At 38.0% G+C, this 20,115-nt stretch overlaps 1 protein-coding gene across 11 annotated transcripts in view; it reads right to left on the reverse strand.

Moving 5' to 3' along the window:
• nvd (neverland) overlaps positions 1-20,115 on the reverse strand; it is a 2,324,292-nt gene that overhangs the window by 1,665,130 nt on the left and 639,047 nt on the right. For all 11 annotated transcript variants that reach the window (XM_067760154.1, XM_067760153.1, XM_067760145.1 and 8 more), the window contains one exon: positions 15,156-15,546. In XM_067760154.1, the coding sequence (XP_067616255.1) occupies positions 15,156-15,546 (391 nt within the window). The remainder of the gene's footprint in view (positions 1-15,155; positions 15,547-20,115) is intronic.

Below are 20,115 nucleotides of genomic sequence, written 5' to 3' on the forward strand. Positions count from 1 at the left end.
GGGTGGTATGTATTTTGTTCCAGTACCATTCCGAGTCTCAGTCCCAGTCCTACTCCTAGTCTCAGTCTTATTCCCAGTCTTAGTCCTAATCCCAGTCCCAGTCCGTCTCTGCTCTACTTCCCGGAAAAAAGCATCGTAAATACTAATATAGGCAAATTTATATACCAAATTTCAGGCAAATCGAATTGGACGTATGTAAATAGGTATGTGGGTATTACTAGTTCATGTCTTTATTTCGGCTTCGCATGCATATTTATCAGTTTTGGCAGGTTGATGCGACTAAATCGAATATCACAATGAAAACTACTTTAAAGCTCTCAGCAACAGCTTTCATTTGATATCCATAATACACACATTCTAAGGGTATCCGGGTCCATGTTTTGGCCTATATCTCGAGACCCTAGTCACCCAGCGGCATAACACTTACTCTGTACTAAAGCACACATCAACAGCTTCAATTTGATATCCATAATGTAAAAACACATCCTAGTGTTACCGTGAACCACGTTTTGGCCTATATCTCGAGACCCTAGTCACCCAGCGGCATAACACTTACTCTGTACTAAAGCATACATCAACAGCTTCAATTTGATATCCATAATGTAAAAACACATCCTAGTGTTACCGTGATCCACGTTTTGGCCTATATCTCGAGACCCTTACAAATAGGTATGAAAACTACACTGTACTAAAGGACTCATCAACAGCTTTCATTTGGTATCCATATTGTATAAACACATTCTGGGGGTACCCGCGTCCACGTTTTCGCTTATATTTCGAGACCTTAGTTACCCGCGGGTAAGAAAATTACCCTCTACTAAAGAACTCATCAACAGCTTTCATTTGTTATCCACATTGTATTACCACAATCTAGGGATACCCGGGTCCACGTTTTGGCCTATATATCGAGACCCTAGTCACCAATAGGTACAAAACAACCCTGTACTAAAGCATTCTTCAACAGCTTTCATTTGTTATCCATATTGTATAAACACTGTCTAGGGGTACACGGGCCCACGTTTTGGCCGAAACCCTAGTCACACAGGGGTATGAAAACAACCCTGTACTAAAGCACTCATCAACAGCTTTCATTTGTTATCCATATTGTATAAACACTGTCTAGGGGTACCCATGTCCATGTTTTGGAATATATCTCGGGACCCTAGTCACCCAGGGGTACGAAAAATACCCCGTATTAAAGTACTCATAAACAGCTTCCATTTGATACCCATATTGTACAAACATATCCCAGGATTACCCAGGTCTACGTTTTGATCTCAAGACCCTAGCCAGAACGGAATAAAAATTATCCTATGTCTGTCTCCTGGTTCTAAGCTACCCCTCCACCAATTTTCAGTGAAATATGTTCATCCGTTCCTTCCTCTTCAATCACTCTTTATCTATTAAAAAAAGAGCATCAAAATCCGTTGCGTATTTTTAAAGGTTTAAGCATTCAAAGGGACATAGGGACAGAAAAAGCGACTTTGTTTTATACTATGTAGTGATGTATATCCATACATACCTATAAACCTACTCCCGAATTTAAATAACGCAGCGAATGCTATGTATTTACGTATGTATGTGTCGCATCATGCCTCACTCAAAAGCAATTAGCGCGCACAGTTCACAGCGAACCACACAACCACCTTTTTTTGGTAAAAATGTTACTTTTGTTTAAACAATCTGGCTGATATAAGAAAGGAATCAAGTTTTTTTTTTTTGTTGATGCAGATCGAAGGTAAATATTTCAAGGTTTTACTGAAAAGTTGAATTTTTTAAATCCATCAATCCGTTTATGCGTTATAGCGGTGTAAACAAAAATTTTATGATTTTTACTATGGCAATTTGCCACGCCCCTATAATATATATCTCCAAATTGTATTAACTGTACCATCTCATGTATCTAAGGTTGCAAATGCAAAAAACGTTTTAAAATCGGAGCATTCTTTGTGAAGTTATGTGCATACATGGCATTTAGCGACTTTATTTTATAAGATTTATAGATAGATTCCTTGATGCTTTCATAACCCACCATTGAAGCACAAGGTAAACACCCGCTTTTAGTGTGTGGAGACTTCAATGCATGGTCATCTGTGTGGGGAAGTAGACGAACCAACGAAAGAGGGAGAGTTCTTCTCGAAAGCCTTACTTCTTTGAGGCTAGACCTCCTAAATAAACCAGGGATATATACCTTCGATACAGGTACCAGACGATCCATTATAGATATCGTCTTCGCTAGCAGCGAAATAGCAAGACGAGCAAAATGGTCCATAAGCAACGTCTACACACACAGCGACCATAAAGCTATTAGCGTAGATCTGCTCGAAACTCCACGAACGGTAGCAGCAAGACATCGACAAAGTAGGAAATGGCAACAGCACCTTTTCGACCCACAAATATTTGACATTATGTGGAAGGACGCCATAGTACTTGAATCGCATGCGGAAGACCAGTCGGTTCAAATCACTAAGTTGCTATGTATGGCATGTGATGCTGCCATACCCAGAAGTCGCCGAAAAGCACGGCGCACTCCGGTATATTGGTGGAATGACGAAATTGCGGAAGAGCGTAAAAAATGTCACAAAGCACGAAGATTAGCGCAGAGGGCACGCTCATCGCCACGATATGCGGAGTTACACAGCACCTATGTCGCATACAGAAAGGCACTTAAAAATGCCATAAAAAATAGCAAGAATTTATGCTTTAGGGAACTGCTGGATAATGCCGACCTAGATCCTTGGGGATCAGCCTACAGATCTGTGATGGCCAAAGTTAAAGGAACGATATCACAGCAATCTACGTGCCCGATACTGATGAATATTATTGTTGAAACACTTTTTCCGGCGCAAGATCGATGGACTTTTCCAAGCGAGGATCTAGAAAGTACGGAAATTCCGCAAATTACAGAGCAAGAGGTGCTGGAAGCTGCAAAAAGAGTTGCTGATAACAAATCCCCAGGACCCGACGAAGTACCAAACATAGCCCTTAAAGCCGCGATCACAACTAGGGCTACATTATTTACTGATCTTTTTAGTGCCTGTATGCAAGAAGGCGTGTTCCCTCGCCCGTGGAAACGACAAAGACTTGTCCTATTGCTGAAAGGTGGTAAACAGCCGAACCAACATCGTCATATAGGCCACTTTGTATGCTGGATTACCTAGGGAAGATTTTCGAGCGTATAATTAGTGAGCGCCTACAGCTGACTCTAGAAAGACCAGGTGGCTTATCGAATAGTTAATATGGATTTCGCAAATCAAGATCCACCGTAGATGCAATACAAAGAGTCGTCAATATAACTAGAGAAGCTATCTCTGGAGGCCAAAATGAAAGGAAGTTCTGTGCACTGATTATGTTGGACATCAAGAACGCTTTTAACACTGCGAACTGGATGCAGATAATGGCAGCGCTGCAAAGCTTCGGCCCTCCAGCTTACTCACGCAGAATAATAGGTAGCTATCTTAAAGAGAGATTACTTCTTTTTGATACGGATCAAGGAGCAAAAGAGTACAAAATCACAGGAGGCGTCCCACAGGGATCTGTTCTCGGTCCAACGCTTTGGAATGTAATGTATGACGGTGTGCTAAAGATTTATCTACCAGAAAACACGAAAATTGTGGGATATGCTGACGATATTACAGTGGTAGTAGTGGCTAAGAAACTGGACCTGCTTCAAGCATTATGTAATGACGCCGTAGCAAGAATAAAGGAATGGTTGACCAATACGGGACTGGAGTTGGCTAGGCCAAAGACGGAAGTGGTATTAGTAAGCTCCAGAAGGTCGGCGAACGAGTTAGTCTTAACTGTCGGGGATCATCAAATCAATTCAAAGGATTCCTTAAAATACTTAGGAGTGCACATTGACTCTAAGTTAACTTTCAAAGAGCACTTCAGAGCGGTGGGGGAGAAAATTACCAAAGTTAATGGATCACTTATGCGAATAATGCCTAACATTGGTGGTCTGAGCGAAGCTACACGTCGGCTATTGTCCACAGTAACCAACTCAATAATACTATACGCAGCACCAGTGTGGTATTGATCTAAACAGACCCATCAAAAATATATATTGATTGCTTCTTTAAGAATACCAAGTGCTTATCGGACGGTGTCCGACGACGCGATCCTGGTTCTAACCCGGAAAATCCCAGTGGACTTACTGGCAAGTGAAATGGCCGATCTGTATAACACTTATATCGAGCGACCATCTGAAGAAGACAAGAAAAGAGCAAGGACACAAACAATATCTAAGCGGCAAGAATGGTGGGAGGCCTCGAGTAAAGGGCGTTGGACTTTCACGCTAGTTTGGAACGTAGCTCATTGGAATGAGCGGAAGCACGGCGAACTGAACTACCATCTCACGCAGATAATGAGTGGACATGGCGGTTTTAAAGAGTATTTATGGAAGCGTAGGATAGAGGAAGATCGTCATTGCCCAATGTGTACCACGGAGTTAGAGAACGCAGAACACGTCATGTTCCACTGCCCCGTTTCCACGAAGAAAGACACGCCTTGCATGGAACCTACCACGAGAAATTTAGTATCACATATGTGCAAAAGGAAATAGTGCTGGACTGCAGTGAGCAAAATGGCATTTATAGTAATGACACGCCTGATGGATGCTGAGAGGGTGAGCAGAGAAATGCGCATGCGAGGCAGTGGCGATTAAATGGACAAATGGAGCAAATAGCGGGAACCTGGACGCAGGGTCAACAGTAGGCTCTTAAAAAATGAGAAATATGGAACGCCACCCTGAAGTAATGCGAAAGTGGTGCCCGGGTGGGCGACGGTTCCAAAACGGGGCTGTTTTTTTAGTCTAAGGACACACGGTTGCTGCGACGGCAGCAATTATGGTGCATTAGGTATTTTTCAGCCACCCCGCACAAAAAAAAAAAAAACACTCATATCAAGAGCCGTTACACGAAACACCAACTAATTTTCGACAATTGCGGTGTTTTGTTTCCCAAAAATGAATACACCGCTGAAAAATGCAACAAACTGCATGAATTTTATGAAAGTGTTGTGAATTGTTCCAAAACCGAGTATGCAATGGGGGTAAACATGTGGAGAAGGCGAGTCGATGGTCAGAATTTTAAAAACGTGAACCCTAAAACCCCCCGTAAATCCGCAACTGACTTCTATAAATTAAGTAAATTTTGAGGTATCTTGATGAAATTTGGTATGTAAGTTCCCTGCGCACTCATCTCAGATCACTATTTAAAATGCACGCAGTCGGACCATAAACACGCCCACTTTTTCGATATCGAAAATGTCGAAAAAACGAAAAAGAAATAGATGGGTTGGCCTTATGACGCACAATAGAAAATTTGTAAAATTTTGGACAATGGGCGTGGCACCGCCCACTTTTAAAAGAGGGTAATTTAAAAGTTTTGCAAGCTGTAATTTGGCAGTCGTTGAAGATATCATATATATCATATCAGGAACGTTACTCATATTACTATATGTGTACTTAATAAAAATTAGCAAGATCGGATGACGAACACGCCCACTTAAAAAAAATTTTTTTTAAATGTTAAAAGTCAAATTTTAACAAAGAATTGAATATCTTTACAGTACATTAGTAAATTGTGTCAACATTCAACTCCATTAATGATATGGTCCAACAAAATACAAAAATAAAAGAAAATTCCAAAATGGGCGTGGCTCCGCCCTTTTTCATTAAATTTTTCTAGAATACTTTTAATGCCATAAGTCGAACAAAAAATTACCAATCCTTGTGAAATTTGGTAAGAGCATAGCTTTTATGTCGGTTGAAGCCACGCCCAGTTTTTATACACAGTCGACCGTCTGTCCTTCCTCTTGGCCCTTAACACGATAACTTGAGCAAAAACGGATATATCTTTACTAAACTTAAGATCGCGGGTTCGAATCGAGCTCAAGGCCTAACAATAATTATTTTATCACTATTATTGTTATGATAATTTTTTTCTTAATTGAAAAATTATTAAATTAGAATAGAAGAAAGAAAAAATTTTGACAACTGCCAAAGCTTCGTTGTATAGATCCATTTCGGGAACTGCTAAATTCCTTCATCGGCAACGTTTAGGCGCCGCTGCTATAATCATTGAGCCATCACAGCGGTTTTTTGTTTGTCTTCATTAATCTTACTTCTATTCTGGTTCTTGCCAATTGATATTCACAACACTGCGACATCTGTTGCAGAATGAATGTGAAAATTGGGCTTTTTCCCCGTGCTCTGGGATGTATTAACAATTTTTGTTGTTGTATAACCCTACATATTTGTAAGATCGCGGGTTCGAATCTAGCTCAAGATCTAACAATAATTATTTTATCATTATTATTGTCATGATAAATTTTTTCTTAATTGAAAAAATTATTAAATTAGAATAGAAGAAAGAAAAGGTTTTGACAACTGCCAAAGCTTCGTTGTATAGATCCATTTCGGGTACTGCTAAATATCTTCATCGGCAACGTTTAGGAGCCGCTGCTATAACCATTCAGCCATCACAGCGGTTTTTTGTTTGTCTTCATTAATCCTACTTCTATTCTGGTTCTTGCCAATTGATATTCACAACACTGCGACATCTGTTGCAGAATGAATGTGAAAATTGGGCATGTTTGATGGCGATGCTGCCATAGTGTCATATTTTATTGACACTTTTTCCCCGTGCTCTGGGATGTATTAACAATTTTTGTTGTTATATCGGCCTACTGATTTGTAAGATCGCGGGTTCGAATCGAGCTCAAGGCCTAGCAATAATTATTTTATCATTATTATTGTTATGATAAATTTTTTCTTAATTGAAAAAATTATTAAATTAGAATAGAAGAAAGAAAAAATTTTGACAACTGTCAAAGCTTCGTTGTATAGATCCATTTCGGGAACTGCTAAATTCCTTCATCGGCAACGTTTAGGCGCCGCTGCTATAACCATTCAGCCATCACAGCGGTTTTTTGTTTGTCTTCATTAATCTTACTTCTATTCTGGTTCTTGCCAATTGATATTCACAACACTGCGACATCTGTTGCAGAATGAATGTGAAAATTGGTCTTTTTCCCCGTGCTCTGGGATGTATTAACAATTTTTGTTGTTGTATAACCCTACATATTTGTAAGATCGCGGGTTCGAATCGAGCTCAAGGCCTAGCAATAATTATTTTATCATTATTATTGTTATGATAAATTTTTTGTTAATTGAAAAATTATTAAATTAGAATAGAAGAAAGAAAAAATGTTGACAACTGCCAAAACTTCGTTGTATAGATCCATTTCGGGAACTGCTAAATTCTTTCATCGGCAATGTTTAGGCGCCGCTGCTATAACCATTCAGCCATCACAGCGGTTTTTCGTTTTTCTTCATTCATCCTACTTCTATTCTGATTCTTGCCAATTTATATTCACAACACTGCGACATCTGTTGCAGAATGAATGTGAAAATTGGACGTGTTTGATGGCAATGCTGCCATAGTGTCATATTTTATTTACACTTTTTCCCCGTGCTCTGGGATATATTAACAATTTTTGTTGTTATATCGGCCTATTGATTTGTAAGATCGCGGGTTCGAATCGAGCTCAAGGCCTAACAATAATTACACTGGTCGACGGCCAAAATTTACCAGAGACGCCGTTATGAAATTCGTATGTAAAACCACCCTCTAATTTCGAAAATCGAGTTCATTTTTGATTCTATTGTACCGTTTTTGAGATATTTGCAATTTACCGTTATTCGAAAAACCAAAAAGATGGCTCCCTTTAATTACGTATATCTCACGAACGGGTAAAGCAACTGCAAAGAAGTTTACAGAATCAGAAAGACGATAAAATTTTCTATGAATGCATCGTTTTTTGCTCAACCAAACAGTTTTCGAGATATTAGCTTATAATTTCAGATTTTTGTTTTTTATATGAAAAAATATGAAAAAAAATTACTTTTTGAGAGGGCAGCATTCCAAAACCAAAACTTTTTTTCCAGATATTTTTTCTTAACGTAAAGGTATGTCTAATGAAAAAAAAAAATAAGCTAACAGCGAAGAAAATCAATGGAAAACTACGTAAGTTATAAGCGATCAAATAAAGATACCCAGGTTGGGCAATTTCAACGTATACCTCAAAACGTATGTATGGTATAAAGAAGAGTGAAATATCTAGCTATGCTCTGTTTCTATTTAGTTAATAGTTCAATTTATGAATGAAATTTCCCATATTTTTAACTTTTTTTTAAATTTATTTATATTTATATTATATTCTAACAATCTTTATCTTAATTTACTTTGATGCTTAATCAGTTTAGGATCGGTTTCTCTTATGAGAAACCAGCAGTAATCACCCATCATTGCGACGTCCCAGAATCCTTTATATCGATTCTCAATTAATTTCATTTGCTGATGAAACCTTTCGCCATGTTCGTCACTTTCGTCGCCAAGATTTGCCGGAAAAAACTCAAATGTGAGTGCAGAAAGTGAATTTTTAAGTAAACAAGTTATAGAATTTTGGGAAACTAATTTTAATAAGCCTTTAAGCCATTTTCGCATAATTATTGATTAAGTCGTTCACTATCTGCTCGTAGTTAGGGCTTTTGTGTCTACCGAGAAAAGAAGCAACGAACTTTTCAAAGGATTCCCACGCTGCTGCCTCAACTGATGAGAGTAGTCTTTTGAATTGATTATTGTTGATCAACTCTTTTATTTGTGCTCCAACAAAAATACCTTCCTTTATCTTGGCTTGAGAAATATCTGGAAAAATTGTTTTCATATAGTCGAATGCTTCGCCTTCTTTGCCCATAGCCTTAACCAAGTTTTTAATGAGTCCGAGCTTGGTGTGTAAGGGTGGAAGTATGATTTTCTTTTTCTTGACAAGAGGGGTGTATTTGGTGTTATCCACACCAACGGTAAACTCGACTCTTTCCGGCCAATCCTTTCTGACGTAGTGGTCCATACGAGCTCGGCTATCCCACTTACAAAGAAAGCAGCAGTGCTTGGTGTAGCCACTTTGTAGACCGCATAGCATTGCAACGACTTTGAGATCCGCACATATTTTCCAATCATGCTCTTCATATTTGATAAATTTGAGTAGTTTTTGCGTTTCCTCGTAGGTTTCCTTTGTATTTACGCCTGTACGATCGGGATAGAAGGCTTTTTGTTACCAATATGCAATAGTACAGCCTTCAAACTCAGTTTATTGCTGTCTATGAACAATCGCCAGTCTTTTGAATCATATGTTTGACCAAACTCTTTGAATAAACCAGGAATGTCGTTGCAGTAGCATATACTGTCTTTCTTGGTATAGTGTTTGGAAAATTGTTCGTGAAGAGTTCTACAATATATCACCTTAACATCGGATGACACAAATTTAAATTGTTGCATACGAGAAGCGTGGATCTCGGCCTTTTCCTTGGATAGCTCCAAATCTCTTATCCAATCATTAAGTTGTGCTTGTGACAGAACGTTTCTCTCGTTTCCCATGCGAAATTGAGTACAACTTGATTCCCCGCACTCAGATATTACTGTTGACAATGGAACTGGATCCGCAAATGCCGTTGAATGTAGTACTGGTAATGTCACTGTAGGTACGCTGGCATAGGTTACTCTTCTTGATCTTCCAATGCCAAGTACTTTTGTTTGACAAATATAACACTCTATTGAATGGCAAGTAGGTTCTCTCCATATCATTGGTGTATCAAATTTTATTTGTTGTCCTGATTCCGACTGAATCAATTCTACTCGACACGATGTACACAAAGTGTTCGGTGTCCATGGTTTTTCAGCATTTTAGGCTCAATGCCAAAATACTTGGAGTATAAAGTTTTCATATGATTTGAGAATATTCGTCGTTGCCTTATGATAGTATATTGGCCACACAAGAAACAGAACATATCTGGATCGTTATTACAAACAAATTCTCGCGTCCTTTTACTCATTTTATTTTTTTTTATAAATCACGGTTTTGAAATTTGACTTATGAACTGAACTATTTTCGGCGAGCCTTGTAGATGTTATGAAGTTTCAAGGCGCATTAACTCATATTTATACTCGGAACAAGAATAAAATTGAAAAAATCAAATCTTACATAGACAGAAAGGTTCCTTTTTATACGAAGCCGGGAAAAGAAAATACTACCTGCTTTAGATGTAGGCTTTAAACATTTTTTGTGTCTTATAATTTTGAAAATCTACCCGCATACTTACCCATAAGTGACGGAAATACATGTTTATAACTACATGCCTACAGCAGGTTTCGAACCCAACCACTCTTCCTTTCGATGCAACCTCTCTACCTACTATAAAACAATTCGAGTATTAAAGGTACTATTTGATTTATTTAAAGAAAAAGTATTATCATTGTTATGGTGTTGTTCGTTTATCCGGATAATATCCCATTTGCACTTTATACCTTTAATATATGTATGTATACATACATTGAAGTTGCGCAACCTGGGTATTTTTATTTCATCGCTTATAACTTACGCAGTTTTGCATCGATTTTATTCGATGATAGCTTATCTTTTTTCTAATTAAACAGAGCTTTACGTAAAGGAAAAACATCTGGATAAAAAGTTGTGGTTTTGGAATGTTGCCTCGCAAAAAGTAATTTTTTTCATATTTTTTCATAAAAAAAACAAAAATCTGAAATGATAAGCTAATATCTCGAAAACTGTTTAGTTGAGCAAAAAACAATGTATGATGTATTTATAGAAAATTTTATCGTCTTTCCAATTCTCTAAACTTTTTTGCAACTGCTTTACCCGTTCATGAGATATATGTAATTAAAGGGAGCCATCTTTTTGGTTTTTTCGAATAACGGTAAATTGCAAATATCTCAAAAACGCTACCATAGAATCAAAAATGAACTCAATTTTCGAAATCAGGGGGTGATTTTACATACGAATTTCATAACGGCGTTTCTGGTAAAGAGAAAAAGTTGAAATTCGTGGTCCAGTGTTATTATTGTTATGATAAATTTTTTCTTATTTGAAAAAATTATTAAATTAGAATAGAAGAAAGAAGAAATTTTGACAACTGCCAAAGCTTCGTTGTATAGATCTATTTCGGGAACTGCTAAATATCTTCATCGGCAACGTTTAGGAGCAGCTACTATAACTATTCAGCCATCACAGCTGTTTTTTGTTTGTCTTCTTTAATCCTACTTCTATTCTGGTTCTTGCCTATTGATATTCACAACACTGCGACATCTGTTGCAGAATGAATGTGAAAATTGGGCTTGTTTGATGGCAAGGCTGCCATAGTGTCATATTTTATTGACACTTTTTCCCCGTGCTCTGGGATGTATTAACAATTTTTGTTGTTATATCGGCCTGGTGATTTGTAAGATCGCGTGTTCGAAGCGAGCTCAAGGCCTAACAATAATTATTTTATCATTATTATTGTTATGATAAATTTTTTCTTTATTGAAAAAATTATTAAATTAGAATAGAAGAAAGAAAAAATTTTGACAACTGTCAAAGCTTCGTTGATTAGATCCATTTCGGGAACTGCTAAATTCCTTCATCGGCAACGTTTAGGCGCCGCTGCTATAACCATTCAGCCATCACAGCGGTTTTTTGTTTGTCTTCATTAATCCCACTTCTATTCTGGTTCTTGCCAATTGATATTCACGACACTGCGACATCTGTTGCAGTATGAATGTGAAAATTGGACTTGTTTGATGGCAATGCTTCCATAGTGTCATATTTTTTTGACACTTTTTCCCCGTGCTCTAGGATGTTTTAACAATTTTTGTTGTTATATCACCCTACTGATTTGTAAGATCGCGGGTTCGAATCGAGCTCAAGGCCTAACAATAATTATTTTATCATTATTATTGTTATGATAAATTTTTTCTTATTTGAAAAAAATATTAAATTAGAATAGAATATAGAAGAAATTTTTACAACTGCCAAAGCTTCGTTGTATAGATCCATTTCGGGAACTGCTAAATATCTTCATCGGCAACGTTTAGGAGCCGCTGCTATAACTATTCAGCCATCACAGCTGTTTTTTGTTTGTCTTCATTAATCCAACTTCTATTCTGGTTCTTGCCAATTGATATTCACAACACTGCGACATCTGTTGCAGAATGAATGTGAAAATTGGGCTTGTTTGATGGCAATGTTGCCATAGTGTCATATTTTATTGACACTTTTTCCCCGTGCTCTGGGATGTATTAACAATTTTTGTTTTTATATCGGTCTACTGATTTGTAAGATCGCGGGTTCGAATCGAGCTCAAGGCCTAACAATAATTATTTTATTATTATTATTGTTATGATAAATTTTTTCTTAATTGCAAAAATTATTAAAATAAAATAGAAGAAAGAAAAAATTTGGCAACTGCCAAAGCTTCGTTGTATAGATCCATTCCGGGAACTGCTAAGTTCCTTCATCGGCAACGTTTAGGCGCTGCTGCTATAACCATTCAGCCATCACAGCGATTTTTTGTTTGTCTTCATTAATTCTACTTCTATTCTAGTTCTTGCCAATTGATATTCACAACACTGCGACATCTGTTGAAGAATGAATGTGGAAATTGGACTTGTTTGATGGCAATACTACCATAGTGTCATATTTTATTGACACTTTTTCCCCGTGCTCTGGGATGTATTAACAATTTTTGTTTTTATATCGGCCTACTGATTTGTAAGATCGAGGGTTCGAATCGAGCTCAAGGCCTAACAATAATTGTTTTATTATTATTATTGTTATGATACATTTTTCTTAATTGAAAAAATTATTAAAATAGAATAGAAGAAAGAAAAAATTTGGCAACTGCCAAAGCTTCGTTGTATAGATCCATTCCAGGAACTGCTAAATTCCTTCATCGGCAACGTTTAGGCGCCGCTGCTATAACCATTCAGCCATCACAGCGGTTTTTTGTTTGTCTTCATAAATCCTACTTCTATTCTGGTTCTTGCCAATTGATATTCACAACACTGCGACATCTGTTGCAGAATGAATGTGAAAATTGGAATTGTGTTTTTGGCATTATTGCCAATAAGATATGACACTATGGCAGCATTGCCATCAAACAAGCCCAATTTTCACATTCATTCTGCAACAGTTGTCGCAGTGTTGTGAATATCAATTGGCAAGAACCAGAATAGAAGTAGGAATAATGAAGACAAACAAAAAACCGCTGTGATGGCTGAATGGTTATAGCAGCGGCGCCTAAACGTTGCCGGTGAAGGAATTTAGCAGTTCCCGAAATGGATCTTTACAACGAAGCTTTGGCAGTTGCCAAATTTTTTCTTTCTTCTATTCTATTTTAATAATTTTTTCAATTAAGAAAAAATTTATCATAACAATAATAATAATAAAATAATTATTGTTAGGCCTTGAGCTCGATTCGAACCCGCGATCTTACAAATCAGTAGGCCGATATAAAAACAAAAATTGTTAATACATCCCAGAGCACGGGGAAAAAGTTTCAATAAAATATGACACTATGGTAGCATTGCCATCAAACAAGCCCAATTTTCACATTCATTCTGCAACAGATGTTGCAGTGTTGCGAATATCAATTGGCAAGAACCAGAATAGCAGTAGGATTAACGAAGACAAACAAAAAACCGCTGTGATGGGTCAATGCTTATAGCAGCGGCGCCTAATTGCCGATGAAGGAATTTAGCAGTTCCCGAAATGGATCTTACAACGAAACTTTGGCAGTTGTCAAAATGTTTTCTTTCTTCTATTCTAAATTAATAATTTTTTCAATTAAGAAAAAATTTATCATAACAGTAATGATACAGACGAAATAAAAATGCTCATAGTTTAGGTCACTTAAACATGCTCGCTGGCTTAGTGGTCTAGTGAAACTTCCATACGAGCCAGTTATCCGGCTCGAAGGACTATATTTAAGCTTTGGCGATCCGGAAGACGAGTCGTTTTTTTAATATTTTATTATTCGTTATTTAAGTGGACTGAACGTTATTTTATTTCCTTATATTATTTGTTTGTTCTTGTAGAAGACCCGAATATGCTAAGCACTTATTTGATTGGGGGCAAGCACTTCGGCTCTAAGTTATTGGCTACATTTTGAGCCACATTATTTTGCTATGAAAAATCCCGATTTGAGAGACAAATTTTTAAATCTGTCTAAAGAATATTTCACTAACCAGTCACAGTAATAGTCCTAAGTATTACAACCCAATGGAGCCCAAAGCTTCGTTCAAAGTTCCAGGTTTTTGGGAAGTTCCTTAAAATTAAAACCAAAATTTCCAAGCCCCCAGGAGTCCAAAGCTTCGTTCAAAGGTTCATAACTCCGAGTTTTCGGGAAGTTCCATGAAACTCGAAGCAAAGTCTCCGAGCTAAGACGCTTTTAAGAGTTTTCACGATCCCTGGACCACCTAGCAAAGTTTTTTTGCCCTCACGGTAAATTGTCACCATGTTCCTATGTGTCTACCAAGTTTCAATACTCAAGCTCTCCCGGAAGCTACTTAAAAATGGATTGCAAGAGTTCCCAATTTGGTATGAAAATAGGCGAAAAACGAAACTTTTATAAACAGGGTAGTAAAATACATGTTAGCATGAGCCCTTGGACTCAAATGCGGACTAAGGGCGAATGGGGGGATAAGAATTGCCAACTTTTAATTTTTTTCGGTTGAAGCTTACCTATTTTTTTTGTTGAATTAAATCATTGGTGGCTGCTTATGTTACTTTAAAAGTCTTAAAAATTATTTAATTGCAAAGAAATAATTTTCGTTAACTTAAAAAAACTCTATTGAAAATAAATTATTGATTTTAATAGAAAGTTTATAAATGAGATAAGAAAAGTTGAGACTGAGATTTTGACAAAAAATACAAACACTTTCTATGCGGGGCAGTTTTGTAAACATTTTGAATGTATAAGTTTATGTACATTTTTTGATGAACTTTAGGTGCTAAATTCAAGATCAGATCAAACTGATATTTCTTGTGTAAGTGGATGTAGGCCCTGCTTCGCAACTTTTGTAGGAAAAATTTTAAGTAGGATCACGCAAATCGGAAGAGCAGCTCGGCGCTAATCTCCGCGGAGGTATATAAGGCAAAGATTGTTTTCTTACATAGAAAGGACATTTTGCTAAAATGGTCACATATTTGTATAACATGTATAAGAGTACTGGATACCCGAATCCGACTATAAGCTATTTCTTTTATCTGGAATCATTTTATCTCTCTTTATGTCGTAACCCGACTTGTGAAATACTTACCTGTTAGACTATAAGGTATATTCATGCATGTTCCATCACTTCCTCGAAAAGTCCATTGATGAAATGGGCACTCTATATTATCACCTTTTACTTGCCCTCCGATTCCTATATTTGCTCCAAGATGAGGACAATAGGCATCCAACACGTTTACTTGTCCATCCTTTGTTCGGAAAACTAAAAAGTGTTCCCCAAGGCAGGAAACATATTTCACATTTTGTGGTTTTAGTAATGACGATTCCAAGATGGAGAACCAGCCATTAGGGAAAGGTGGGGGTAGCTCTTTCAAGCCAGTCAGCCGTGACCGACGCAAACGGTTAACAGAAGCTTGTTTATCAGATTTCAATTTTATTAGATGGGCAGCATTGAGTATGTGTGATGAGTGGTTAATATCCTGTAAATAGTGTGGATTCAATTTATAGGAATATTCAGATATGCACCGAACGATATACATAGCTCTAGTATAATCACCAAATCTGGTTTGTTGTTCTTAAATTAACAGACCTTCGGTAAAATTGGTCGCATTATGATGAATTCAACAGAATTCTTAAGAGAACAAATTTGTTTAGTCACTTCAACAGAAGAGAAACTCAAGTTATAACGCCGATGACGTTCACTACTTTGTTCTTATTAGATATTACGATATCTTGAACTTGTTCGAGAAGAGATTTCTCGCGAGTCTCGCCTTCTCGCGAGATTCTCAAATCTCGAATTACTCGTAATGCTCGCGAAACTCATTGGCTGTTTTATATAGAGTTTACGATTTCTTCTGGAGCACAAGCGAAAATGTCCACAAAACCACAAGTAAAAAATTCCGAAATGTATAGAATAGTATGTTTGTTTAATGGTGTGTTCAGTTTATACTTATATTTAAGAATTCATGAGCTTAACACCGGATTATAATAATTGAATTTCAATTATTATGTTTTATAATAGAAACTGAAAAGAAAGAAACATTTACTGGCATATTGTGATGGAACCATTTCGAAAACCGCCAACTTAATCATCATCAGGCAATTTTGTAATGTTATCAAAGGTTTCACCGAGATTCGAACCGTGAATCACATGGTGAAACTGCAGTTGCCTTAACCACTAGGCTATCCTGCTGGCATTTGTTTTCATGCTTAATTCAGTTTTTCTCATTTCTACACAAACAACATAATTGAGACATTTTGTCTCTATATTAATTTGTGTGCCATGTAGAATTGTTCTTGTAAAGTTTTTCTCGTTGCGAATGAGAAACTTTGTAAACTCGGGCTCAGTTTTACACATTTATGTATGTGTGTTCAGTTCATACTTATATTTAAGAATTCATTAGCTTAACAGCGGCTTATAATAATTGAATTTCAATTATTATGTTTTCTAAGAGAAACTGAAAAGCAGTGGTTCAGGCAATTGCAGTTTCACCATGTGATTCACGGTTCGAATCTCTGTGAAATCTTTGATAACATTACAAAATTGCCTGATGATGATTACGTTGGCGGTTTTCGAAATGGTTCCAATGCGAGCTACGACGATGAAATAGACTCCGAGGCTGAGAGCATTCTGCTGAAGGACCAAGCCCAGATGTCAGGAACTGTGGGGGACAAAGGGTCAGAGTCGGAGAAGTTAAAAAGGGAGCAGAAAGCCCTGAAGGGCTACAAAAACCCTTCCTAATACCTTCAGAAGGAGCAGAAGAAAGATCCTACAACTCTCACTGTGAGAGAAAAGGCTCGTATTAAAAAACACAGAAAGGTAGTAGCAAAGTAAAAAGCAACTAACGCTGCTAAAGCTGACGGCCAGAAAGCGTCAAACGATCAATGCAGGGACGCTAGCCAAGCGTCCTCGTCCGGATCGATGGGCGCACAAGGCCGGAAGAGGATCAGATCCGATGAGGGACCTGAAAAGGACTCGAAAAAGCGGAAACCTCACGCTTCCTTCGACTGCCGCTCAGGTCTACAAGTAGCCATCATCGACAAAATCAACCCTGACGGAAAGATAACGCCGGAAAGGTGGCTGCTTGTAGAAGGCAAGCTAATGTAGAGGATGCTCGATGCTGAAAGCGATGAGATATCCTTCGAAGGCGCGGGCTGGCAGAAGGGTGTCAAGGTCATCGACTGCTGCCTGGGCGCTCTTTGGCCGGGAGCACAGTTGGAGGTGATCCCTCGCTCCAATTTACCGCTTCGTCCGATGGTCTCAGTATGGATGCCACCTCCAGTAATGGCAACGGAGTCTATACTGAGGCTACTAAGCAAGCAGAATAAAGAGCTGAAGGTAGACCAATGGCAGGTGGTCTCGATGACCCCTTCCAAGAAAAGAGCGGGGAGCGACCTACTGATCGCAATCGATCAAACGTCGCTGCAAGCCATAAAGAAGCTCAACGGGGTCGTTAGGTTTGGGCTGGGCTCCCTTAAGGTCGTTGTGCCTGTTGACAGCCAGATGCCACAAAGGGAGAAGCTCGCGGTGGTGCAGATTAATTTGCACCACTCAGCTTCCGCCTCGCTCGACATAACGAAATACTAGAAAACACGTCAAACCAAATCGCCCCATCGTCGAACAAATAAAGCAACATCGAACAGTCAAACCAGTTGCCAATGCCTAGTGCACAACCATGTCAAACCCTACATCGAGTGTGTGAATGTATGTATGCATGGAAAGTATTTTCCCTTGTGAAAGCGTGAATGTCTATATAGATAGCTTGTAGGTGTCGGTTTTAGTGGCTGTGTAGGCATGTATGTATCTGTGAATAACGTTTAGTGGCAAGAATATATAGGTAATTCCTTCGGGTGTTGAGTGAAAAACGGGAGAGGAAAACCTGCGGTTCCACTTTGGCGATGGCTGCGCTTAATAACCGAAATAAAATATAAATGAATGATCGAAGTGTCCAAGACCGAAAAGGACGTCTTACATATAACTAGTGCTGGAAAAAAAAATATTAAAAAGTTTTTTATAAAGTGGACTTGTAAAAATAGTCGAATTTTTTTTGTACTGCAAGTGACCGCAAGTTTACGGAACTGGCCACCGCTACACTCAAAACGGACCTGCAACAAGCTTTAAGGTCCTCACCCGACGGGGTTATCTCTGGACCGCAGCCACTCAAAAGTTTATAGAGGGAAAAGAATTCCTCATAAATGCATGAAAGTCGGCAGGAAATCTATAACGAGGAAAACCCGATATATTAATAAAAAAACCTTAGTGCTATGTTATCAGTGTCAGTGGAGAGGAAACGCAACATCAAATAATCCAAGAAAGGAAAAACACAAAGGCAGCAAAAAAAATCACAGCAACCACAGGGAGGACGGAGAGACTGGCAGCGATTTAATTTTAATAGATTTGACTATATTTACATGTGTATATTTTTGGATGCGCCAGCGAAGTATTATTTTGTGAGGAGAATTTAGCCTGGGGGTAGTTCCACGTATGAGGTTCAGTTCAATTTTGTTTCACGAAATTTTTGGTTCACTTTTTTTGTTGAATATTTTCAGAAATCTTGTTTTTTTTTAACAATTTGTTTGTGAACTTAGGCCCGCTGATCTTGATTTTTTTTGTATAGCTTTCCCTAACTTGTGGGGAATTTTGAATGGAGGTTTTGTTTTTGGCTTCACCACCTACTAGCCTTTCAGAGCTCACAGGATTTATTGCTATGGCTTATCACAATTAAAAAGAAAAAATAAGGGTGGGGAACAACACAGAAAAAAAAAAATAATAAGTATAGCATTTTAGTGCAATGTATATGAATATACATGTATATATAAATTTATAGATATATTTATATATATATGGCTCCGAAATACTTTTTAAGCCTGAAGACTTGCTCCACACACTACACTGGATATTTACCTAATCACTTGCTATTTTTATTTAACTGGTGCCGGCACCAATCCATAATTCCATTTTCTTTAACCCCGTATAAGTTGGGCTCCGGCGTTTTAGCCCATGACCGCGTGACTAAAGCGGAAACTCATCCAAAGTAGCTCCTCTCTATAATATATCACGTTAGGCATTGGAAGGCAGATCACTTTACTATCTGTCCTTATCCATCGTTAGGTAAATACATAGGTGTTTTATTGTAACTTTTCAGCACGGCTCTCAGAGATGCGGCGCCTCATCGAGGGATAAAGCGGTAAGTGAAAGAAAATAATACGCCACGTTTACCTATTTAGTACACGCAGTTTTTTTTTTGCGTGCTTATGTATATTCTTTTGCGTTTGTTTGCTACCTTTTTGGCATCTGCTTGGGAAAGGGAGATGAATTAGGTTGGATTGGGAGAAGCCCACAGCAGCGGCCGTGGTTATAGAGCCACTTAAACGAACGAGTGTTAAGCATTACAAATCCTAGTAAATTCTTTTATATAATTCGTTTTACACATTTTTTTGCGGCTATTTTTATATTTCTATGTTGAAATTAAGGCACATGATGTAAAATTAGAAAATACCTTTGAGATATTTTAAGTATAAGCGTGAATTTTGAGTTGAATTTTTCATTACACAATTTTTAGAGGTTTAGGCCCGTAGACGTAAGAATCATAAATTTCTGCTGGATTTTTTTTATTCACTAACTGAAATAAACATAAGTACGTTTATAGCGTTTAAGAAAAAAAAAATCGAGTTGGATTATTCCTATTCTTCGGTATTTTCTTTGGGTTAATGGGTTGAGATACCACTGTGAGTAGATAGGAGTCCCCTTTTCTTTGGTTTAGGCGTTGCGCAGGTGCGGCAGAGGGGGCGTGGGTATGTCGACTGACATGGACAAATGCGAGGGTAATTAGGGACTTTTTAGACTTTTGACGGACGGACTAGTGTCAGGCGAAGGGGGCTTCGCTCGGGATAAGGAGTGATAGCGAAACCCAAGGCTATATTCTATATGTAGAAGAGGGAGGGCAGACCCCACCTGACCTGGACGGGCCTTCTCTTTCCTATCACCTTGTCTATTTCTCACCCTATCTCTATATGTACACACAGGCATGAATGCCTCTATTTTTGTT

This window comes from Eurosta solidaginis, chromosome 1, assembly GCF_040869045.1.
Source record: "Eurosta solidaginis isolate ZX-2024a chromosome 1, ASM4086904v1, whole genome shotgun sequence".
Lineage (NCBI taxonomy): Eukaryota > Metazoa > Arthropoda > Insecta > Diptera > Tephritidae > Eurosta > Eurosta solidaginis.